Below are 26820 nucleotides of genomic sequence, written 5' to 3' on the forward strand. Positions count from 1 at the left end.
GCCAAAGGCACAATTCTAGTCATATTAGCAACCCATCCTAGTTGTGGCATCTTTAGATTCCCCCTCTTTCAAAGTTCCTAACAGAGATTTTCATCTCTATCACATATGGAACCGCTATCGGGTGCGCTGTTTAGAATGGTGTTTTCCCGCGAATTGTATTTTGGGAAATGTTTGAAAATGATGTTTTATTGGCTGCTTCATTACATGAGTTGAATATTCTGTTAAGGTGCATTACCATAATGTAATTCTGATTTCTGTCATGCTGAGCACCATGGGTGGACGCCTTAATGGGTTATGCACCCAATGCATATGGGTCCGGTTAATTTCTAAAATGGCCAGTAAATAAAACATTTCCCGGTCACATTACCATAATTGTCCAGCGCCACATTTTCCGTGGGTATGTGTGTTCTCTCTCGATTATTGTTACGATACACTCATCTGTCGTTATGTGGATATTAGCTAGTGTTCTTGCCTGAAAATGCAGTCGACGGGGAAGACAATGTAATGAAAACTAAAAGGAGAAGCAAATATCAGCTAGCCAGGCTACACACAGGTCTCTTTCACACGCTCTCTGACCCTCTCAGTGCCATCTCTCTCTCATCCACCCTTCCATCCCTCTCACTGTCAGGCAGCAGAATGGTCAGCAAAGAATCTCACCCCCCTCCTCTCCGTTCTCTTGCACGAGAGTGATGGGCAGCATAATGGTCAGAAGGGTCATATCACGTTATCACTCTCCCCTCCTCTCCCTAATCAGTGACAGGCAGCAGAATGGTCAGCAGGGACTCCAAAACCTGACAAGTTTTCCTGGTCAATAAGTACTGTGCCATTTCGGCACAAACCAAGGTAGTGTGTGTGTGTTACTGACCAGGGTGACGGGCAGCAGGATGGTGAGCAGCGCAATGTGGTGGAGCACCAGCAGGAACTCACGGCGGACAAACGAGTTGACCGTGGTCAACGAGTGCTCCTTATACTCCTTGTGACCCTTGACCCGGAAGCGGTAGTAGTGGCTGAGGTACATGGCGTAGATATCGTATGCCATGTAGGGCACGCCGTACCAGATGACAAAGTAGGTGGCCAGCCAGTACCTGAGGGAAAGGGAGGGTTTATTATTTCACACCATTATGCAATGAAAACAAGAGTTTCTTATTTGACGAGTTCAGTGAGTAGCTAAGTGGGCAAGGTCATGGGTTAAATTCATTCCCACAGGGATGACACACATATACAGCGCATTCAATGTACTGTAAATCACTTGGAATAGTGTCAAGTGTTTGTGGCATACATTTTATAACATTACCTCTAGCTAAACGTGGGAATTAAAAAATGTGGAGTGGGTGAAACGCATGACACACACCACCAACCTGACACGGTCGCCAGGTGTACGGCGTTTCCTCCCATACATAGGATAATTTTGTAAGGGAGTTCGTCATGAGTTACAGCAAATAGGAGTGAAAATGGGCTTCCATAAAGATGGTACAAACTTCCAATGCATTTCAACAATATGGAAAGATGGCCAGGAATGGATTACATCCAACACAGCTGCCTGTTAACAGTCAAACCACTGGTGTTGTTGAGTACGTTAGCTAAGTAGATATCTGGTACTAGCAAGCTAATAGCTACTTTTGGTTATACAACATGTGATAGTGCTAGCGAGCCAGGCTAGCTATGATACTCGATGAAAGGAGAATGATACTGTAGCCAGCTAAATACATCAAGTGTAATGTAGCATGTCAGAGGAAGATGTGCATTGCTCACGTTAGCTAGCTACCTTGCTAACAACAGCTAACTGTAGCTCATTGGCATTTAGCCTCAATACAGGGCAGGCACTTGGATACTAGCTTGCTAGCTAGCTAATCACAGGATGTAGACAGCTTGCTTTCAAAAACATTTAAACTCAAACTGGCTAGCTAACGTTAGCCAACTCAATTCAGCTCTGACAAAGATATTAGGTAGCTAGCATTCGGGGGCTTCGTCTGTTCACCCAAAACAACATACGTGTTCTCATAAAGGTTTGTGTATTTTCTTGTGCAAAAATAAATGAAGGATAGTACTTGTCTACTACAAATATACAGTGCCCTGCGAAAGTATTTTGCGACCTTTTGCCCTATTTCAGGCTTCAAACAAAGATATAAAACTGTATTTTTTTTGTGAAGAATCAACAACAAGTGGGACACAATCATGAAGTGGAACGACATTTATTGGATATTTCAAACTTTTTTAACAAATCAAAAACTGAAAAATTGGGCGTGCAAAATTATTCAGCCCCCTTAAGTTAATACTTTGTAGCGCCACCTTTTGCTGCGATTACTTACTTTCGCAAGGCACTGTAGCTATGGCTCTGCCAGCGAATAGCAAACTGTGTCAGCAAGCAATCAGCAACGTACACAGCTGGTTGCATAGTCATGGTGTCAGCGTCACTGGCCTGAATCTATTCTGTAGTTAGTCCCTCTATTAGCATAAATTACTTACAAACTAGAGACAGTAATTTCTCACTATATGTTCATTGAGTGACAATATTTAATTTAATTTCATTCCATTCACAGGCTAAATACAAAACATGGTGAATTGTTTACATTTTTTATTCAGCAATGTTGTGGGAACACCTCCCCCTTCCATATTAGGAGCTGTTACAGAAGGCTGAGGCAGTGGCCCCGCACAAGTTCTGCTTCAGAGTAATGGGGAGACACTTGAATCAGGTTGGTCACAGTTATGACTAGTTTCAGGAAACTAGGCATATGTCGCATGCCACTACTTCAGGAGCAGCATTTGAAAGTAAACATGCATTTTATTAGCACATTTTTTTTTTTTTGCAAAAATGCCTTCTAGAACATGTGCCTAAATAACAAACTTGTATTCCATCCATAAATACAAATACAATTGTTAAAATTACAAGCCTAGTTGGTTTAGCCATGAAAAAAGGACAACCTTCCCACTAGCCATGATTGGCTGAGATAATGTTACACTGTGCAAATGGACTACTCCTTGGAACGAGTGAGTAATGCCATGCTGGCACGTGTCTCTTGTGAATTCGCTGTAAATCAGGATCTCTGATTGGCTATGTTCAACCGTGTATTTATAGTTGGCTTCCATGACTGTATGGGTCAGATATAGGAGCTGAAGTCGACCAGTATCTGTGACGAGAGGGTCCTGGAACTGATCTATGCTGCAATGCCCATTAGGTGTAGGAAAACTCCTCAGAAGGGTCAAAAGTTGTTCACTGTGTGTGTATTTATTTATTGTGTCAGTATTTCATTTTAAATGTATTTCTTTTGTATTTTTTATATATATTTTAAACTCTACATTGTTGGAAAAGGACCCGTACATAAGCATTTCACAGTTAAGATTTGTTTACACTGCAGGCTTAACACAAAAACCAGTTTGGTTTTTCAAATCCATTTTGGACTACAGACTGTCCAAATAGCAAGTTACAAGTGTCCAAATTGGATGTGTGTGTGATCAAACAGCAGCCATTTGCTGACATGGCTACGCTAGTTGTCATAGTAATGACGGGTGTGCACGCAGTTGTGTTGGTTGTTTCGTGGTGGTGCTCGTGGTTCACTCAGAAGTTATTTGCAAGCTAAGGTGACAATGCCTGCTGTAGAAATTTACCAGTTGCTTTGCATGTTCAAAATCATAGTATCAGAACACAAAGACTCTTAAGGATAAGCTGATCCAACTTTCAAATGAATCCTTTTTGGATCAGCCACAGCAGTCAACTTGCTAGCTAGATAGCGGTTTAACACGTTCCCTAATTTGTTTGTAAACAATTAACAAGCTAGTTAGCTACTACATGTTCTTGTCAAACTGTCAGTCGTTAGCAAGCAATATGCCATATAAGTCTAAAAAACACTTGAGGGCAAATTATTCTGATTTGACCGTTCAGACAAGTCACATGGCCAGGGATGATATGTATCCAACTTCAAACCAACTATAAATGTAGTTTGAAATGTCACATTCAATGTGCTCATTGGCTGTCCAGACTGCAGGAAAAATAACCAATTCGAATATGCAAATAAATAGGATTGGAGTCACTTCAAACTGACAATGTGAACAGGGCTTTAGTTTACACCTGTTGTTTATGAAGCATGCAATACATGACATTTGATAAGGTGATTACTAATAAGACAGTACATCACAAGTGTTTAGTAATATGACCCTTCAATAAATGTCACTCATCAACTCTTCCTCGTTTTTCTACAGATGGCCTGAAGAGACCCTGTGTATTCTTCAAACATGTCAGAGAGCCAACTTTTGGCTACCCAGGCTATTTGCATTAAACTCCTTTTTTGTTTTTTGACTCAAATGCACACTCACTACCCACACACACACACACCTCTGTTTATCATCTATCCTGATTTCCTAGTCACTTTTATCCCTACTTTTATCCCTATGTACAGTTGAAGTCGGAAGTGTACATACGCCAAATACATTTAAACTCAGTTTTTCACAATTCCTGACATTTAATCCAAGTAAAAATTCCCGGTTTTAGGTCATTTAGGATCACCACTTTATTATAGGAAATGTGAAATGTCAGAATAATATTGGAGAGAATTATTTATTTCAGCTTATATTTCTTATCAATTAGTATTTGGTAGCATTGCCTTGAAATTGTTTAACTTGGGTCAAACGTTTTGGGTAGCCTTCCACAGGCTTCCCACAATAAGTTGGGTGAATTTTGGCCCATTCCTCCTGAAAGAGCTGGTGTAACTGAGTCAGGTTTGTAGACCTCCTTGCCCAAACATTTTCTATAGTATTGAGGTCAGGGCTGTGTGATGGCCACTCCAATACCTAGACCTTAAGCCATTTTGCCACAACTTTGGAAGTATGCTTGGGGTCATTGTCCATTTGGAAAACCCATTTGCGACCAAGCTTTATTGTGTTCTGTTCTGAGATGTTGCTTCAATATATCCACATCATTTTCCTCCCTCATGATGCCATCTATTTTGTGAAGTGCACCAGTCCCTCCTGCAGTAAAGCACCCCCACAACATAATGCTGCCAGCCCCATGCTTTCAGGGTGTCGATATAGGACTTGTTTTACTGTGGATATGGATACTTTTGTACCTGTTCCCTCCAGCATCTTCACAAGGTCCTTTGCTGTTGTTCTGGGATTGATTCGCACCAAAGTATGTTCATCTCTAGGAGACAGAACGTGTCTCCTTCCTGAGCGGTATGACGGCTGCGTGGTCCCATGGTGTTTATTTGCGTACTACTGTTTGTACAGATGAACGCGGTACCTTCAGTCATTTGGAAATTGCTCCCAAGGATGAATCAGACTTCTGGAGGTCTAAAAAATAAATTTTTGGCTGATTTCTTTTGATTTTCCCATGATGTCAAGCAAAGGAGGCACTGAGTTTGAAGGTAGGCCTTGAAATACATCCATATGTACACTTCCAATTGACTGATGATGTCAATTAGCCTACCAGAAGCTTCTAAAGCAATGATGTCATTTTCTGGAATTTTCCAAGCTGTTTAAAGGCACAGTCAACTTAGTGTATTTAAACTTCTGACCCACTGGAATTGTGATACAGTGAATTATAAGTGAAATAATCTGTCTGTAAACAATTGTTGGAAAAATTACTTGTGTCATGCACAAAGTAGACGTCCTAACCGACTTGCCAAAACTATAGTTTGTTAACAAGAAATTTGTGGAGTAGTTGAAAAACAACTTTTAATGACTCCAACATGTATGTAAACTTCCGACTTCAACTGTACAGTGCCCTCAAATTATTCATACCCCGTTCTAAAATGGATTACATGTTTTTTTCCATCAATCGACACATAATACCACATCTACCAATAAATGTCCTCCTTTGCGAAGTATTCTCTGCTCGACTTAGGGACCTTACAGACAATTGTATGTGTAGGTAAAGAGATGAGGTTGTCATTCAAAAATCATGTAAAAACACCATTATTGCACAGAGTGAGTCCATGCAATTTGCGACTTGTTAAGCAATTTCTACTCCTGAACTTAATTTGCCACAAAGGGATTGAATACTTATTGACTCAAGACATTTAATATTTTTTATTTGTCAATATTTTAAAAAACATAAATCCACTTCAACAATATGGGGTATTTATTGTGTGTAGGCCAGTGACACAAAATCTCTATTTAATCCATTTTAAATTCAGGCTAACACAATTGTAGGAAAAGTCAAGGGATGTGAATACATTGTAAATGGACTGTACCTCACACATACTATACTGACACTCCAACACACACGCATATTGACGCCACACACACACACACCGTCTATTATCTATCTTGACTGCCTGGTCACTTTTACCCCTACTTACATGTACATATTACCTCAACTACCTCGTACCCCTGCACATTGTCTCTGTACTGGTACTCCTTGTATATAGCTTTGTTATTGTTATTTTATTGTGTGATCATTTATTTAGCAAATGTTTCTTACTTAACTCTGCATTGTTGGAAAAGGGCTTGTAAGTAAGCATTTCACTGTAAAGTCTACACCTTGTGTATTTGGCACCTGTGACAAATAACATTTGATAGTTTGATTAATTTATGTATTCATTCGGGTTCACAGTGTGGACCGAACAGAGGTCACCGTACCGAACGGCTTGGTACGAATATGTACAGTTACAACTAATATTTGCACATTGTTATATATTAGCATAACACTGCTTCCACATTATTATGTGACGTATGGTTTATTCTACATAGAACTGTTACACTTTAAAGTTACCAAAACACTTAGTTTAGAATATAAGTTCAGCAATTGCACTAGTCTCAAATGACTCTTTAGGCTACTGACCGATGCAAAGCTTATAAGTTCAGCAATTGCACTAGTCTCAAATGACTCTTTAGGCTACTGACCGATGCAAAGCTTCCTCCTGAGTGGTATGAGAAGAGTGCCATCCTCCTGCATCTCACATCTGCTTGTAGTTATTGAACTCTGCCTGCTGGAACCAAGGGTTGAGGCAAACTCTGTCATATCCAGGATGGAGTGTCATGCACTTCACCTCCCTGCCGTGTAACTGCACCCTTCTATAACCTGTAATACATTACATAGATGGAAGGGACTTCATCACCCACTGGAGACTTGAAGACAGAACCACACCCAGAGAGCTGTGCATGTCAGTGTGTGCTTAGACAGCCAAATCCTTAGTCGGCCAAATAGACTAATAGAATGCCATTCTAGTTCTGGTTAGACAGCTGAAGTTGTGCTCTACACACAACTGATTTTTATTTGCTTGGTAAGTGTAGGCATACTGGTCTATATTGACATTCATATGATAGTTGCAGCATAAAAATGTGTCTTTGTAACAAACACACAGATTCATTTTTAGTTGATAAATGGATCTACACTAAAGCTGGGCGATGTTTGTGCAATGTCCACATGTAACCTACACCTGTAGAGATAATAGTTCTGGGATTTGTCTCCCGGGAAAGATCTAACAGCGGACATAAGGAGAGATGAGACAAAACTAGCCAGTTATAGAACATTGTGATTTAGGACAGCTGAGCTGACTCAAGACTGGGCATTCAACTCACAGTTGACACGGTTTCAATGATGAAACGTTAAAACTAAGTTGCAAGCTAATTTTATAGCAAGGTGTTGTAGAACAAGTGTTTTATGAAACACATTCCAGACACTGGCTCCTGCCATAACTGATTTGACAGAAATATCAGCTAGATAAGGTAGCGTGGTGATATCTGTAGCTGGCTATGCTAGCTGGCTATACTAGCTAGCTGCTGTCAGCTTGGCTAAACACAAGGTCAGTGCAGGCTTTAGCTGACACGTCATTCTCTAGATGGTCAGCTGAATACACGACCTGGTAATCCATCTGGCTCTGGGGACTTGTGAATGTTAACCTATTTAAAAAGGTCTTACTCCCATTGGCTACGGAGACATGATCACACAGTCATCTAGAACAGCTGGTGTTCTCACGCATGGTTCAGTGTTGATTGCCTCGAAGCGAGCATAGAAAGCATTTAGCTCATCTGGTAGGCTTGCGTCACATGGCAGCTCGCTGCTGGGTTTCCCTTTGTAATTCGTGATAGTTTGCAAGCCCTGCAACATCCAACGAGCGTCAGAGCCGGTGAAGTAGGATTCGATCTTACTCCAGTATTGACGCTTTACCTCTGATGGCGTCGGAAGTCATAGGCAGATTTCTTATTGGAGTCCCGCTCCTTGAACGCGGCAGCTCTACCCTTTAGCTCAGTGTGGATACTTCCTGTAATCCATGGCTTATGGTTGGGATATGTACGTACGACCTCATCGATGCACTTATTAATGAAGCCGGTAACTAATGTGGTAAACTCTTCAATGCCGTCAGATAGAACATATTCCAGTCTGTGCTAGCAACACAGTCCTGTAGTTTAGCACCATATTTTTAATTGACCACTGCTACTTTTAGTGTTTAGGTTTTAGCTTGTAATCAGGAGGATGGATTTATGGTCAGATTTGCCAAATGGAGAACTTTGTATGAGCCTATGTGTGTAGATTAAATATGATCTAGAATTTTTCCTCTAGTTGCACATGGCATGCTGGTAGAAATTAGGTTACCATTAGTTATTCTAACTCAGGCGAGCAGAACCTTGATACTTCCCTAATATTAGAGATTGCGCACCAGCTGTTAACAGACACATACCACCCAAGGTAGAGCCTGAGTGAGTTCACTCAACCACTGATAGGGGGCGGCAATTAAGCCCACTATAAGCTCTGTGGAAAACCGAGGTGATTTGTTCAGACCACAACTTACCGTTGTCATTAGGTATGAAGAAAAGGCAAGATGATAAGAGAGGGAGGTCAGGGTGTGTTCATTAGGCACTTATCCAATAAGAAGCTCTTGCTTTTGTGGTCCCGATACTGCTTGCATGAAGCATTGCCATGTAGCGTAAAAAAACAACTATGCAGACAGAAAGAAAACATGACTTCTTCGGCCGCACTGATTGGAGCACCCGAGTCGAGGAACTTGTCCCCCTGTCTGTTACTCGCTGACCTACCTGTCAGTCATGACGTCACCGCTGCATGCCAACACGACGATGACTCCTGCCGTGGTGGCCATGATGGCGTGGATGGAGGACACCAGCCTGAGAAGGATAAGAAATGTTTCAAAATAGAAAGTTACATATTTTAGGAGAAGCTTTAGATTCACTGTAATTAACATCTTGTTCATCAAATCAAATGTTATTGGTCAAATATACAGGGTTAGCAGAAGTTAATGCGAGTGTAGTGAAATTATTATGCTTCTAGTTCCGACAGTGCAGTAAAATCTAACAAGAAATCTCACAAATTCACAACGACTACATTATACACACAAATGTAAAGGAATGAATAAGAATATGTACATATAAATATATGGATTAGCGATTGCCGTACGGCATAGGCAAGATGGTATAGAATACAGTATATACATATGAGATGAGTAATGTAGGATATGTAGACATTACTAAAGTGGCGTTATTTAAAGTGACTAGTGATACCTTTATTAAATCTGTTTATTAAAGTGGCTAGAGATTTGAGTCAGTATGTTGGCAGCAGCCACTCAATGTTAGTGATGGCTGTTTAATAACAGTCTGATGACCTTGACTGAAAAAGAGCTTCTGTCTCTTGGTCCCAGCTTTGGACGCAACTGTAATGACCTCGCCTTCTGGATGATAGCAGGGTGAACAGGCAGTGGCTCGGGTGATTGTTGTCCTTGATGACCTTTTGGCCTTCCTGTGACACAGGTGCTGTAGGTGTCCTGGAGGGCAGGTAGTTTGCCCCCGGTGACGCATTGTGCAGACAGCACTACCCTAAAGAGAGCATTGTGGTTGAAGGCTGTGCAGTTGCCGTACCAGGCTGTGATACAGCCCGACAGTATGTCCTTGATTGTGCATCTGTAAAGGTTGAGTATTTTAGGTGAAAGCCTCCTGAGGATGAAGAGGCACTGTTGCGCTCCATTCACCACACTGTCTGAGTGGGTGGACCATTTCAGTTAGTCTGTGATCTACTGTCCCGTCAATGTGAATGGGGTGGAGGGGGGTGCTCCCTCTGCCGTTGCCGGAAGTCCACGATCATCTCCTTTATTTTGTTTATGTTGAGCGAGAGGTTATTTTCCTGACACCACACTCCGAGGGTCCTCTGAGCTCCTAGGATAGGGCAGTGTGCAGGCGATTGCGTCATCTGTGGACCTATTGGGGCGGTAAGCAAATTGGAGTGGGTCTAGGGTGTCAGGTAGGGTGGAGGTGATATGATCCTTGACTAGTCTCTCAAAGCACTTCATGATGATAGAGGTGAGTGCTACGGGGCGATAGTCATTTAGTTCAGTTACTTTAGCTTTCTTGGGAACAAGAACAATGAAGCATGTTGGGACAGAAGACTGGGACAGGGATTGATTGAATATATCTGCAAACACACCAGCCAGCCGGTCTGTGCATGCTCTTAGGACGCGGCTAGGGATGCCGTCTGGGCCGGCAGCCTTGCGGGGGTTAACACGTTTAAATGTTTTACTCACGTTGGCCACGGAGGAGGAGAGCCCACAGGCTTTGGTAGCGGGCCGTGTCAGTTGCACTTTACTGTCCTCAACGCGAGCAAGTTGCTTCATTTGTCTGGGAGCAAGATGTCAGCGACGGGGCTGGTTTTTCTTTTTGTAATCTGTGATTGACTATAGACCCTGTCACATACATGTTTTAGCCGCTGAATTGCGACTCTACATTGTCTCTATACTGATGCTTTGCTTGTTTGATTTCCTTGCGGCGGGAATAACTGTTTGTATTCGGTCATGTTTCCAGTCGCCTTGCCACTATTAAAAGCAGTGGTTAGGGTTTTCAGTTTAGCGCGAATGCTGCAATCCATTTCTGGTTAGGGAAGGTTTCAAAAGTCAGTGGGAACAACATCTCCGATGCACTTGATATTAAACCCAATCATCGAGTCAGCATATACGTCAATATTATTGTCTGAGGCTACCCGGAACATGTCCCAGTCAACTTGATTGAAGGAATCTTAAAGCGTGGAATCTGATTGGTCAGACCAGCATTGGATAGACCTGAGTACGGGTGTTTCCTGTTTTAGGTTCTGCCTATAGGATGGGGGCAACAAAACGGAGACATGGTCAAATCTGCTGAAGGGAGGGTGGGGGAAGGCATTGTATGCATCGCGGAAGTTAGATTAGCAATGGTCCAGAATTCTACCCACTCGTGTCAGGCATTTGATATGCTGATAGAATTTAGGAAGCCTTGTTCTCAGATTAGTGTTGGTAAAATCCTGAGCTACAATAAAAGCAGCCTCAGGACACGGTTGAAGTCGGAAGCTTACATACACTTAGGTTGGAGTCATTAAAACTCGTTTTTTAACCACTCCACAAGTTTCTTGTTAACAAACTATAGTTTTGGCTTGTCGGTTAGGACCTACTTTGTGCATGACAAGCAATTTTTCCAACAATTGTTTACAGACAGATTATTTCACTGTATCACAACTCCAGTGGGTCAAAAGTTTACATACACTAAGTTGACTGTGTCTTTAAACAGCTTGGAAAATTCAAGAAAATGATGTCATGGCTTTAGAAGCTTCTAATAGGATAATTGACATCATTTGAGTCAATTGGAGGTGTACCTGTGGATGTATTTCAAGGCCTACCTTCAAACTCAGTGGCTCTTTGCTTGACATGGGAAAACCTAAAGAAAATCAGCCAAAACCTCAGAATTTCTGAGGGAGCAATTTCCAAATTCCTGAAGGTACCACGTTTATCTGTACAAACAATAATACGCAAGTATAAACATCATGGGACCACACAGTCATCATACCGCTCAGGAAGGAGACGCGTTCTATCTCCTAGAGATGAACATACTTTGGTGCAAATCAATCCCAGAAAAACAGCAAATTACCTTGTGAAGTTGCTGGAGGAAACAGGTACAAAAAGTATCTAAATCTACAGTAAAACGAGTCCTATATCGACATAACCTGAAAGGCCGCTCAGCAAGGAAGAAGCCACTGCTCCAAAACTGCCATAAACAAGCCAGACTACGGTTTGCAAATGCACATGGGGACAAAGATCATACTTTTTGGAGAAATGTCCTCTGGTCTGATGAAACAAAAATATAACTTTTTGGCCATAATGACCATCGTTATGTTTGGAGGGAAAAAGAGGAGGCTTGCAAGCCGAAGAACACCTTCCCAACCGTGAAGCACGGGGGTGGCAGCATCATGTTGTGGGGGCGTGCTTTGCTGCAGGAGGGACTGGTGCACTTTACAAAATAGATAGCATCAGGAGGCAGGAAAATTATGTGGATATATTGAAGCAACATCTCAAGACATCAGTCAGGAAGTTAAAGCTTGGTCGCAAATGCGTCTTCCAAATGGACAATTACCCCAAGGATACTTCCAAAGTTGTGGCAAAATGGCTTAAGGACAACAAAGTCAAGGTATTGGAGTGGCCATCACAAAGCCCTGACATCAACCCTTTAGAAAATGTGTGGGCAGAACTGAAAAAGCGTTTGCGAGCAAGGAGGCCTACAAACCTGACTCAGTTACACCAGCTCTGTCAGGAGGAATGGGCTAAAATTCACCCAACTTATTGTGGGAAGCTTGTGGAAGGCTACTTGAAACATTTGACCCAAGTTAAACAATTTAAAGGAAATGCTACCAAATACTAATTGAGTGTATGTAAACTTCTGACCGCCTAGGAACGTGATGAAAGAAATAAAAGCTGAAATAAATCTATTACTCTGACATTTCACATTCTTAAAATAAAGTGGTGATCCTAACTGACCTAAGAGAATTGTTACGAAGATTAAATGTCAGGAAATTTGAAAAACTGAGTTTAAATGTACTTGGCTAAGGTGTATGTAAACTTCCGACTTCAACTGTATATGGTTTCCAGTTTACATAGAGTCCAGTTAAGTTCTTTCAGGACTGTCGAGGTATCTGCTTGGGGGGGGGGGGGGGGGGGGGGAATATACATGGCTGTGACTATAATCTAAAATAATTATCTTGGGAGATAATGCGGTCGGCATTTGATTGTAAGGAATTCTAGATCAGTTGAACAAGAGAACTTGAGGTCCTGTTTGTTATGATTACACCATGAGTCATTAATCATAAGGCATACACCCCCGCCCTTCTTCTTACCAGAGAGATGTTTGTTTGTCAGCGCGATGCATGAAGGAACCGGGTGGCTATACCGACTCTGACAACATATCCCGAGTGAGCCATGTTTCCGTGAACCAGAGAATGTTAAAATCTGATGTCTCTCTGGAAGGCAACCCTAGTGCCCTAATTTCGTCCACCTTGTCGTCTAGAGATTGGACATTGGTAAGTAATATGCTCGGAAGCGGTGACTGGTGTGCTCGCCTTCTAAGTCTGACCAGTAGGCCGCTCCATCTGCCTCGCTTGCGCCGACCGCGTTGTTTTGGGTCGGCCTCTGGGATCAGATCCCATGTCCAGGGTGGAGGTTCGAACAAAGGATCCACTTCGGGAAAGTCGTATTCCTGGTCATAATGTTGGTAAGCTGACGTATCTTTTATATCCAATAGTTCTTCCTGGCTGTACGTAATAACACTTGAGATTTTCTGGGCTAACAGTGTTAGAAATAATATATAAAAAAACAAATTACTGCATAGTTTCCTTGAAGCGAGGCGACCCTCTCTGTCGGCGCCATCTTGTCATCTCATGAATACAAGTTGAAGTAGAAATATGTTAATAAACAGAAACAGTATTTACAGTACTTACAGGCAATAGTCAAATGAAAAGCTGTCAACTTTGCCAATGTATGTTAGATTCCGATGAGAGACAAGCAAATAATAGGGAGAACAGCATCCTCATACCCTCCGTTTTCTAAAGTAGGAATGTCACTACACAAGTTGCAAATAGACAGAGTATAATTTTTCTTCAGGGAAATTAAGGATGTAAGCATTTTACCCAGGGTAGCCTACTCCACATCCTGCCTCACAAGCAATTGTGGCAGGCTAACAGATAAGCACCCATTTCATCAGTTTGCTGTTCCATTTGGTATTTCCTTTGGTCTTGGTCTGCAAAACTTCTATTAACTATATTTCTGAGAGGTGTGATTCACATATAAGAGAATGGAATACTCTGTTTCACTTCTCCCTTTCTTTCGGGGGCCTGCCTTTTATTGAAAACATTTGCGCCCAATATCTGTAATGTGGAATGTTATGCAAATTGTCAGCGATTGGATCATCTTCACAGAAGTTGCAATAATGCTCAATTCTGCGTTTTTCCACACAGGAAAATAATATAAAATGTTTAAGAACAGATTTCTTTTTTATAGTCAGCATTTTGAAAATACATATTTCTGAAAGCTATGGGACCTCTGCTTTAACCACGGTTGGAGTTTAAAATAATAATAATAATAAATAATAATAAGAGTAAGTCAATTCAGATAGGGACAGGGGGATACCTAGTCAGTTGTGCAACTGAATACATTCAACTGAAATGAGTCTTCAGTTGGAATTCAGGAAGTGAACTGAAATTCCAATTAATCATAAGAGGCATTTACTTTTTAATGACTTCTGAATAAACTGAAAAGGAGAAGCTATATATTTCAAACGTTTTTCCAATTTTTAAATCATACATTTAAATGAATTGCTGAATTGGGTGACCTCAATTCGAATAGACCCCAACCCTCTCTCTCTATTGACAACGCTAAACCAGCACATCGTTTCTTAGAGGACAACGATTGGACCGGTTACTTTCTAGACTGTCCAACTGCCCCCCTATTGGAGCAGCTCTAGACTTAATCCTTATAGTGAAGGAAATAAAATGCTAGTAAAACATAGCGACATTCAGTTTGGACTCCAGGCCAATTCAATGGGAACATAACGGGCAGGTGTGACTGACAGGCACTGCAGAGACTTTATATGGAACGCCCATCACAAATCTAACCACCATTCATTCTGCACAAATTCAAGGACCAAAACACCAAATAATTATATTTCATATGGGCTGCAACCAAAATTGCACCACTATGGGCCCTGGTAAAAAGTAGTACACTAAAGGGAATAGGGTGCTATTTCAGACACAATCAAGGAGTTCGCCTTTAAAATGTGGACGAAGGGCTTGTTCAACCAGGCACTCAACTTCCGGCTTAGTTTGACAGATCTTGGCATCTCTGGCAATATGCAGCTTGAAATCACATTCCTTCACCCTTACCCACAGCCACTCGCTATTCACGCCTTTTATGAATCGCTCAATTTCCAAATTATTAAAGGTATTTAGCAGTACAGTAGTCTCACTCCAGGCTAGGTCAAAAGAGGGAGAAGGCACACAGACCCATTTCCTGTTGAGACCTGCTGCTCCGGAGGCTCGCACCCTTCTCCACAGACCTTAGTTTCATATTGCAGCTTTAATAGGCCTATCATTTCTTTCCTATGGACAATAAAGTATCTATCCATCTATCTAGCATTTATTAGTGCTGTCACAATATCAGAATTTTGACTTCGATACCATCACGATACTCGATACCACGGCAAAAAAAATAAGGCATATTATCCTAAGTCACAGAATGGCACTTGACCCAGCCAGAAACTCAGCTACTGCTCTGTTTAATTATTGGCTATCTTTTGAGCTCAATATCATTCGATTTTTTCAAAAATTTTCAAAGACAGCAATGTATTCATTAATAATCTATTTGACTTTGATAAAAGCAATCTAACTACATAAATGGTCATCTTTTATCTGAATGGTAACTCTATTGATCGCCCAAATTCAGTGTTCAGATAACGGTTTCAATACAGCCCATTCCTGAATCTCTCTGCAATTATCAGTGGTTTGGGAGAATGTCCTTTTAAGGTAGCCACAATTTCATCATATGATTTATCACCAGGTTTTCCAGGCATTACTAGGCTGCGCAGTAGATTGAATGTTTTTCCTCCCATAACAGTAAAAAATGTTGGCACAATGACTTCTGCTATAATTTCATTTGCCAACACAAAGTACTCAAAACATTCTGTGTAAGAACTCCATTGTTCCACAGATTCATCAAATGTTCCTATATTTCCAACCAAGGCAGACATTTTTTGTTTATTTTTCTTTCTCACACTTTTCAGACGGTCCCTTACTCCTAGACCCCTTTTTTTCTTCTTTTAACTCATGATGACTTCACTTTCTTCCCCAGCGAAACTCTTCCTATCCATTGAGGCTCTTGTTGCTGTGACATCAAAAGCTAGCTAGCATCACTTGACTGGCTAGCTCCACGATTTGTTTGCGTATTTCTACAGCGGAAAAAAACTCAGACTTTGACAAAGATAATGACCCCAAACGTGAGAACATTTCTTCCTTGTTATGTGGCACACTGTATAACTTTTACAACTAATATATGGACAGGACATGAGACGGGAGTAGAAATTAACGTGGGCATTGTTTAATGTGTTTAACAGTTAGAGCATTCCATGCATTTCAACGTAGGTAAGCAAGGGGGGGGGGGGGGGGGGGGGGGGGTTACAGGTGCCTTAAAAGGAACAAAACTAGAATATCAATACACAACAAAGGGATATATCTGTTCCTGGTTCATTTTTTTTGGAATGGGGCATGCTTATTTAAGATGGTGAGGAAAGCACTTAAAGAATAACCAGGCATCCTCTACTCTACTGGAAGATGATTTAACAAAAGAGCATTTGCGAAAAAAGCACAATCGTTGCACGACTGTACCTAACCATAAACACCAATGCCTTTCTTAAAATCAATACACAGAAGTAAATATTTTTAAACCTGCTTATTTAGCTAAAAGAAATCCAGGTTAGCAGGCAATATTAACCAGGTGAAATTGTGTCACTTCTCTTCCGTTCATTGCACGCAGAGTCAGGGTATATGCAACAGTTTGGGCAGCCTGGCTCATTGCGAACTAATTTGTCCGAATTTTACATAATTATGACATAACATTGAAGGTTGTGCAATGTAACAGGAATATTTAGACTTAGGGATGCCACCCGTTAGATAAAATACAGAACGGTTCTGTATTTCACTGAAATAATAAACGTTTTGTTTTCGAAATTATAGTTTCCGGATTCGACCATATTAATGACCAAAGGCTCGTATTTCTGTGTGTTATGTTATAATTAAGTCTGATTTGATAGAGCAGTCTGACTGAGCGATGGTAGGCAGCAGCAGGCCCGTAATCATTCATTCAAACATTACTTACGTGCGTTTTGACAGCAGCTCTTCGCAAGCACAGCGTTGTTTATGACTTCAAGCCTATCAACTCCCGAGATTAGGCTGGTGTAACCGATGTGAAATGGCTTGCTAATTAGCGGGGTGAGCGCTAATAGCGTTTCAAACGTCACTCGCTCTGAGACTTGGAGTAGTTGTTCCCCTTGATCTGCAAGGGTAACGTTTCTTCGAGGGTGGCTGTTGTCGATGTGTTTCTGGTTCGAGCCCAGGTAGGAGTGAGGAGAGGGACGGAAGCTATGCTGTTACACTGGCAATACTAAAGTGCCTATAAGAACATCCAATAGTCAAATGGTAAAGAGAGAAATAGTCCTATAATTCCTATAATAAGTACAAGCTAAAGCTTCTTACCTGGGAATATTAAAGACTCATGTTAAAAGGAACCACCAGCTTTCATATGTTCTCATGTTCTGAGCAAGGAACTTAAACATTAGCTTTTTTACATGGCACATATTGCACTTTTACAACACTTTATTTTTGCATTATTTAAACCAAATTGAACATGTTTCAACATTTATTTAAGGCTAAATTTATTTTATTGATGTATTATATTAAGTTAGAATAAGTGTTCATTCAGTATTGTTGTAATTATCACAAATAAATAAAAATCGGACGATTAATCGGTATCGGCGTTTTTGGTCCTCCAATAATCTGTATCGGCGTTGAAAAATCGACCTCTAGCTTGTAAGCATGCATTTCACGCTAAGGTTGTATTCGGCGCATGTGACAAATAAAATGTAATTTGATTAAGCATACATTTTTGTTAACTGTAATTTTGTTAGTTATGCTCCAACTTTCCCTCCATCTTGTGCTAACATCAGTTCTTTATAAGTATTGGTTCCAATAGTTTAATAGAACTGCCATTCTAACAGCAGAAATGGGGCAGCTGAAGCAACCAAGATAAATGCCTTCTGGTGCAACGATGTGACCATGGCTCTCTCAATCACTGTGGAGGGAACAATCCCCGAATCAACTCAGTGATTTCTAAACAAATGTGGAAATGGCCCAAGAGAGTGTGGTTCAGTTGGTTGGAGGAGCATGGGGCTTGGAATAGCAGAGCTGTGGGTTTGAATTAGTTGTTGTATTAGCCACACATCAAATACAATTTGACTTGTTACATGATTCGTAAACACGTGTGGACTAACAGTGAAATACTTAGACCCTTCCCAACAATGCAGAGAGAAAGAAGATAGAGAAATAGAAAGTAAAAGACAAAAAGTAATAATAGATACATATTAGGGCTGGGCATTGACAGGGACCTGAAGATACGAAATTATCACAATACCATAGAATCGCAATCGCAATACGTATATGTATTGTTATTCAATACTGCGATTTTATTGCGATTTGATGTTCCAAACATATTGCTTACTACGCTGAACAAAAATATAAAGTGCAACATGTAAAGTGTTGGTCCTCATGTTTCATGAGCTGAATTTTTTTTTAAATCCCTGAAAATGTCCATACAAAACGCTTATTTCTCCACAAATTTGTTTACATTGGTTTACATTGGTGAGCATTTATCCTTTTCCAAGATAATCCATCCACCTGAAAGGTGTGGCATATCAAGAAGCTAATTAAACAGCATGATCATTACACAGGTGCACCTTGTGCTGGGGACAATAAAAGTCCACTTTAAATACGCCGTTTTGTCACAACACAATGACACAGATGTCTCAGGTGTTGAGGAAGCATGCAATTGGCATGCTGACTGCAGGAATGTCCGCCAGAGAATTTAATGTTAATTTCTCTATCATAAACTGCCTCCAACGTTGTTTTAAATCATTTGGCAGTATGTCCAAAAGGCCTCACAACCGCAGACCACATGTTTCCATGCCAGCCGAGGACTTCCACATCAAGCTACTTCACCTGTGGGATCGTCTTGACGGGCGGGGGGGTGTTGTAACTCAGTCAAATATTTTGTTGCATGTTGCGTTTATATTTTTGTTCAGTATGTGTCTGCTGTAGATAGAGAAGAGTGTAACAAGTGTGGTTGTTTCCATTTGCCACTACACAAATGTATTTCAACATTTATGTATATATATTGGTTAATTGAGATTACATATCAATAAGGTGTATGCCATTGGTCTTGCTGCAGACAGGAGGGTAATACAGTTGTCCTCCACAGCTAAATGTTCTTGTCTATTTTTAGGTATTTATACCTATTGTATATTATACTATTTTTGTAATTGTTGTCTTTGATTACAAAAGCCCAGTCTGATAATTCAATACAAGCGAATAAACAACAATCAACTGGGACTGCTGGCTGAGTATTCCTTTCTTTAAAAAAAACAATGCAAGGGAGTTAAGAAGTACAATCACATCTGTTACAAGAGCATAAGAAAATTAGTTTTGATCAGTCATGAAAATAAAAGAGTTGAAAACATGTTGGCTCACTATTTAAAAAAGGAAGCTGGAGAACCAGCTAGATTATGAAAAATGCAAGAGATTTGGTATAGCTGACTAGCACTAGCTAACGCTACCAAGCAACAACAAAAATGATTATTTTTACAAATCAATACGGAGTCAAAGTATCAATATAATATCATCCAAAATAATAGTGTGATATGCAACTATCAATTTCTTCCCCCATCACTACCACATATAGTTTAATGAATACGTCTTAACTGTATGTTTCATTGGATACAAGTGTTCACAAAAGAACCATGTTATTAGAACTATATTATTCCTGCATTGGCCAATAGCCACATATTGTGGAGCAGGAGCTCCAAGTATGTAATAATGTTTAGATTTTATAGATAGTTCTACAAAAGGACCTATAATGGAGCGAGCAGGTTGCATCTATGGTAACTAAGTGCAGCAAAACACTTTTTTCCATACTCTACCTTAAAAGATTCAAAGCACCACAAGACCTGATGAACATTAACACTGGCTACATATGCCCCACCCTGGAATATGCCGCAGCTCATGGATCCAGGCCTAGTCTGATGACCCGGAGCATATTCAGAAGAGAGCATGCATGCCGCATCATCCTAGGAGGATACTCCAGTTATACTGAGGCACTACTGACCCTGTCCCTACCCAGGCTTCTTGAAAAGGAGGACACAGCTCTGCAGACTTCGCTGTCAGCCTCCTCAACTCTCCATTCAGAGACTATCTATCCCCTGACCGAAACACAGCAACAGGTAGGAACACCCGCAGCCAAAATCAACTGACAATCCAAAAGTCAACAATACAGAAGGTCACCTATCCCATACCTCTGTTCATTAATTAGTCACTAAGATCGCTGGACCTCGATTAATAATTGTATAATTTCTATACATTTTTGTATTTTGTCAACCTCTTAAATCATCCATATTTTGTATGCGCAATGATTTCAGTTTGTATTGACTGCTATCAGTGTATCATTCTTTTTACTTTACTGAACACACTCACATGACCAAATGTATGTGGACACCCCTACACCATTGCTGACAGGTGTATAAAAATCTAGCACAGCCCTGCAATTTCCATAGACAAACATTGGCAGTAGAATGGCCTTACTAAGCCCAGTGACTTTCAACATGGCACCGTCACAGGAAGCCATCTTTCCAACAAGTCCGTTCGTCAAATTTCTGCCCTGCTAGAGCTGCCTGGTCAAGTGTAAGTGCTGTCATTGTGAAGTGGAAATGACTCGGAGCAACAACGGCTCAGCCGCGAAGTGGTAGGCCACACAAGCTCACAGAAATAGGACCACAGTGCTGAAGCGTGAAGAAATCATCTGTCCTCGGTTACAACACTAGCTAACAAGTTCCCAACGGCCTCTGGAAGCAACAAGCCCATGATTTTGGAATGAGATGTTCGACGAGCAGGTGTCCACATACTTTTGGTCAGTATCTATCCATCTTTAACTGTATGTTTCATTGGATAAGCATGTTGACAAAATTACCATATTATAATTCATATGAAGCCTATATTATTATGTTAAGCGTGGCTACGAACAGTGTGGCTACATAGGTGATCTTATGTTCTTCCCATGATGGAAAGACCTAGGCTTATCCTGCCTGAACATCAGTCCCACACACATGGTGCACTGCAGGTGGAGATAAGGTAATTTCCATGTAAAGGGTCCCATGAGCACCAACATGTGAAAATGGGTTTCAAATTAAAGCTAAGAGTCTATATAGAAAGTCTACATCTCCATTAACTTATTTTTTTTAAACATTTTTGTTGCATTACAAAGTGGGATTGAACAATTTAATTGTATTTTTTTGTCATCGATCTACACAAAATACTCCCTAATGTACATAATCTAACTTTTGACAAATTAATACTAATTTAATAACTCAAATAGTAGTTGCATAAGTATTCACCCATTTTGCTTAGGCAAGGCTAAATTAGTTCTGAAATAAACTTTGTCATAACAAATCACATACATGTGTGAAATAATAGAACTTTTTTTTGTTGTCCCCCATACATACAACAACTGTAAGGTCCCCCAGTCAAGTACTGAATTTAAAGCACATATTCAACTACAATAGGCCAGGGAGCTTTTCGAAAGCCTCAAAGAGGGGCAGTGATCAGTAGATGGGTAACAATAACAAATCAGACACGGACTATATCTTTAAGCATGGTCAAGTTAATAATTACATTGTGGATTATGTATTAAGCCACCCAGACACATCAAAGATGCTGTAGTCCTTCTGAACTGAGCTACAGGACAGTAACAAAACTGCTTATGGATGTCACCATGAGGTCATTGGTGATATAAAAATGTATAGAGTTCAATGGCTGTGATGTGAGAAAGCTGAGGGTGGATCAACAACATTGTAAAAAAAAATATGGTTTGGCATACATTTTAAGTGAAACCAGTCTCCCCACAATGAAATTGTCCACAAAACACCACTTTACCCACGTGACACAAACCCCGACGAATGCTGTTCACAACAGTCTTGAGGGGAGTTGGGGCAAATGAGAATAAAACTGTTTATTGTTCATTACAAATGTCAATACCATTCTTCTACTTAACAATATAGAGGGGATATATACTACATGACCTTCTGGGAAAGCTTTCCACTAGATGTTGGAACATTGCTGCAGGGACTTGCTTCCATTTTGCCATGAGCCTTAGTGAGGTCGGGCACTGAGGTTGGGCGATTAGACCTTGCTCGCAGTCGGTGTTCCAATTCATCGCAAAGGTGTTCGATTGGGTTGAGGTCAAGGCTCTGTGCAGGCCAGTCAAGTTCAAGTCTAGCAGGGCAGAAATTTGAAGAACTGACTTGCTGGAAAGGTGGCATCCTACGACTGTGCCACGTTGAAAGTCACTAGGCTCTTCAGTAAGGCCATCTTACTGACAATGATTGCATGGCTGTGTGCTCAATTTTATACACCTGTCAGCAACAGGTGTGTCTGAAATAGACAAATCCAATCATTTGAAGGGGTGTCCACATACTTTCATATATATAGTGTATGTGGAACGAGAAATGGTCTGGTCTAATCTTGTTATAGAATCTGTATTTTTTTTAAATGCCACTGCCTAAAATACCGCCAGAAGGAGAAAATCTCGAGCAGCACACTGCAGCTTTTCCAGATGCTCACTGACCCACTGGCACTTTAATGGGCAGGTAAAACAAATACAACACATACAGTAGCAGGCCAAGAGATCGTAAAACAAACGTATATGAATTAACTATTAATTAGGTTGCTGATGGGCATTCATGATAACATTAGTTGTCTTTTTTTGTAACCTAGTCTACGTTATTGCAGCCAGATAATGCCCGATAGCTTCTCCCGCTATCGGGATATGTGACATAATCAAACTGGTGAGGCATTCAAGACTGACTTGACGGGGTTACTGAGCTAGCTATTTAGCTATGTATCCCCCGAGGCATCAACACATGCGTTTAAGAAATGCATTTTCCGTTAGATGAGCATTGGCGAATTAATAGGAGCGTGATTAAGGCCAAGCGATCGACTCAGTATACTGTAGTTCAGCACTTTACATTGCATAACTCAGCCACCACAGCGATCGAGTTTGAAGGGGAATTATCAACTAGCTAGAGAGTGACAGGGTACAAATGAGCATCGAACTCACCCCTGCGCATGTGATTGTGTAATTTTGACCAAGACGCAGCAATATTCCCATGGTATTACTATGTTGTAATTCACAGGGCTAGCCACCACCGTTATGATAACGCAGCCTACAATAACATTATCGGGTACGACAATGGCCATGACGACATATCAAATGTACAAAAGCATAATTTCTAATCTAATATCTTTCAGCACTGTTTGAAATAGCAACTGTGGCTAAAAACCCAAGGCAAGCTCGAGACTCAGCAATTTGTTGTATCAGCTTGCATGGCCGTACTAGCTAGCATAGCCTCCAAGGGCCAGCTACTGCTTGACCAGCTATGTCCAGGATTAAACGTTTACCATCTGGAATTTTTTTAAATAATAATTACCTCTCGCTGACCAGTACAACGTCTGCATCGGTCCACTGTTTGAAAATGGACGGGAGTACCTTCCGAAAGACGAAGAAGAGTCCGGGAAAAACTACGACGCCGCAAGCCAGCACTTGCAACATCCTTGCGCTTCTCCCACTATCGACCTATCTATTATTATAATATGGGTCGAGGGCTGCAAGATGTATTTTACACACCGCGTTTTACACCGGCGACTGGGATTCGCCGTGTTTGCTAGACAGCATTAGTGCTCACGCCACAAGATCCAGTCACCGGTGACCGCTGCGTTTTTCCCCTTGCCTCAGCAACACCACACTGTACACACAACCTAGCTAGCGAAGGTACTCGGTGATTGATTGGTCTTCACTCCTGGCGCAAAGCCGGTAACGTTAGACAACACGCTAACTACATGCCGCGGAATACAATTTAATATCGAGGTTTGGGAATATTCTACCCGAAAAAAAACTGGGGAAAAAATAATACATATGTGAATTAAACCGAGGCAAGGTTTGACCTACGCGTCGGTTTCTCCGAGTTGGGGTACCTTGCTATGCGAACTATCAACGACTCGACAAGCGCTCTCTTATCAAAGATGTGTATAACTTAACCAAGACAGACCACACAGCCTGTCGTTTCAAATGAGTCATAGTGGGCAGAACAAGCAAGGAGGTGGGCAGAGTCAAGCACGAACTAGCAAGATCCTATTGGCGCGTTTTAGCTGTATTTGCATATTTCCGATAGGGAACGCCTTCTCCATGCGCGTGTGCAATATATCAATTCCTTTTGCACTTCTAAACAACGCAATTAAAAAAAAAACTTCAGCAAAAGGTAAAGTCTAGAAAACTTAGTCCACTGTTTGTAACAAATTATAGTTTTGGGATCAGAAAACTGTATTGAGATCAATGACAAAATGTGCTATGTCAGCCAAAATCCATCTTGTTCCATCTTCTCCCACTGCTGGCCACTGGACTTCCTCTCACTAACATGTTTGGTAGTGTGTGGAAACGCCAAGCGGATGCTTCATATTTACACATCCGCTGAAATATCTGTCTAATAGTTCCATCTGTGCTCTTCTTCATGACGGTGCAGAGACCCTACAAGCAATGTGGACAAGGCGCATTCCGCAAGACAGCGCCATCTAGGCAGTAGCTGACCTGTGCTGCCCATATAGGCATAGTTCACCCTGATCATTTTTAATTTACTGTAATTTTCTGTTTTAGAAGCCTACTCTTACTGTACACATAATTAGGCTATGCACTGTTGCAAAATTATTCATTTTTGCAAAAACACACTATTTAAAGAGGACAAGTACAAGAGGTCATATAAATTAGAGTGCCTAGTTTGAGAAACAGACACCTCACAAGTCCTCAACTGGCAGCTTCATTAAATAGTACCCGCAATACACCAGCCTCAACGTCAACAGTGAAGAGGCGACTCCGGGATGCTGGCCTTCTGTTGCCCACGTTAATCTTTTATTTTTATAGGCCAGTCTGAGATATGGCTTTTTCTTTGGAACTCTGCCTAGAAATCCAGCATCCCGGAGTCGCCTTTTCACCGTTGATGTTGAGACTGGTGTTTTGTGGGTACTATTTAATGAAGCTGCCAGTTGAGGACTTGTGAGGCATCTGTTTCTCAAACTAGGCACTCTAATGTACTTGTCCTCTTGCTCAGTTGTGCACCGGGGCATCCCACTCCTCTTTCTATTCTGGTTCGAAACAGTTTGCACTGTTCTGTGAAGGGAGCAGTACACAGTGTTGTACGAGATCAGTTTCTTGGCAATTTCTCAAATGGAATAGCCTTCATTTCTCAGAACAATAATAGACTGACAAGTTTCAGAAGAAAGACCTTAATTTCTGTCCATTTTGAGCCTGTAATCGAACCCACAAATGCTGATGCTTCATATATTCAACTAGTTTAAAGAAGGCCAGTTTTATTGCTTCTTTAATCAGACCAACATTTTTCAGCTGTGTTAGCATAATTGCAATATAGTTTTCTAATGATCAACTAGCCTTTTAAAATGATAAACTTGGATTAGCTAACAAAATGTACCATTGGAACATAGGAGTGATGGTTGCTGAAAATGGGCCTCTGTACTAGAGGTCGACCGATTATGATTTTTCAACAGCGATACCGATATCGATTATTAGAGGACCAAAAAAAGCCGATACCGATTAATCTGCCGTTTTTTGTGTGTTTTTTTTGTTTTTGTTGTTTTGTTTGTTTGTTGTTTTTTTTTGTTTTGTTTTTTGTAATAATGGCTATTACAACAATACTGAATGAACACTTATTTTAACTTAATATAATACATCAATAAAATCTATTTAGCCTCAAATTAATAATGAAACATGTTCAATTTGGTTTAAATAATGCAAAAACGAAGTGTTGGAGAAGAAAGTAAAAGTTCAATATGTGCCATGTAAGAAAGCCAACGTTTAAGTTCCTTGCTCAAAACATGAGATCATATGAAAGCTGGTGGTTCCTTTTAACATGAGTCATCAATATTCCCAGGTAAGAAGTTTTAGGTTGCAGTTATTATAGGAATTATAGGACTATTTCGCTCTATACCATTTGTATTTTATATACCTTTGACTATTGGATGTTCTTATAGGCACTTTAGTATTGCCAGTGTAACAGTATAGCTTCCGTCCCTCTCATCGCCCCTACCTGGGTTCGAACCAGGTACACATCGACAACTGCCACCCTCGAAGCAGCGTTACCCATGCAGATCAAGGGGAACAACTACTCCAAGTCTCCCGTTAACTAGCTTGCCATTTCACATCGGTTACACCAGCCTAATCTCGGGAGTTGATAGGCTTGAAGTCATAAACAGCTCAATGCTTGAAGCATTGCCAAGAGCTGCTGGCATAACGCACGAAAGTGCTGTTTGAATTAATGCTTACGAGCCTACTGGTGCCTACCATCGCTCAGTCAGACTGCTCTATCAAATCATATACTTAATTATAACATAATAACACACAGAAATATGAGCCTTAGGTCATTAATATGGTAGAATCCGTAAACTATCATCTCAAAAACAAAACGTTTATTCTTTCAGTGAAATGCGGAACCGTTCCGTATTTTATCTAACGGGTGGCATCCATAAGTCTAAATATTTCTGTTACATTGCACAACCTTCAATGTTATGTCATAATTACGTAAAATTCTGGCAAATTAGTTCGCAGCGAGTCAGGCGGCCCAAACTGTTGCATATACCCTGACTCTGCGTGCAATGAACGCAAGAGAAGTGACACAATTTCACCTGGTTAATATTGCCTGCTAAGCTGGATTTCT

General features: G+C 40.8%; 1 protein-coding gene across 1 annotated transcript in view; it reads right to left on the reverse strand.

Annotated features, from left to right (window-relative positions):
- The window catches only part of LOC110537679 (ceramide synthase-like), a 53311-nt gene extending 29104 nt beyond the window's left edge, over window positions 1-24207 (reverse strand). Inside the window, exons 1-3 of the mRNA XM_036937650.1 lie at window positions 23530-24207; window positions 8971-9057; window positions 866-1085 (exon numbers count right to left, since the gene is read on the reverse strand). Of these exons, the coding sequence (XP_036793545.1) occupies window positions 866-1085; window positions 8971-9057; window positions 23530-23651 (429 nt within the window). The 5' untranslated portion in view covers window positions 23652-24207. The remainder of the gene's footprint in view (window positions 1-865; window positions 1086-8970; window positions 9058-23529) is intronic.
- Between the last annotated feature and the right edge of the window lie 2613 nt (window positions 24208-26820).

The sequence above is a fragment of the Oncorhynchus mykiss genome, chromosome 12 (genome assembly GCF_013265735.2).
Source record: "Oncorhynchus mykiss isolate Arlee chromosome 12, USDA_OmykA_1.1, whole genome shotgun sequence".
Taxonomy (NCBI): Eukaryota; Metazoa; Chordata; class Actinopteri; order Salmoniformes; family Salmonidae; genus Oncorhynchus; species Oncorhynchus mykiss.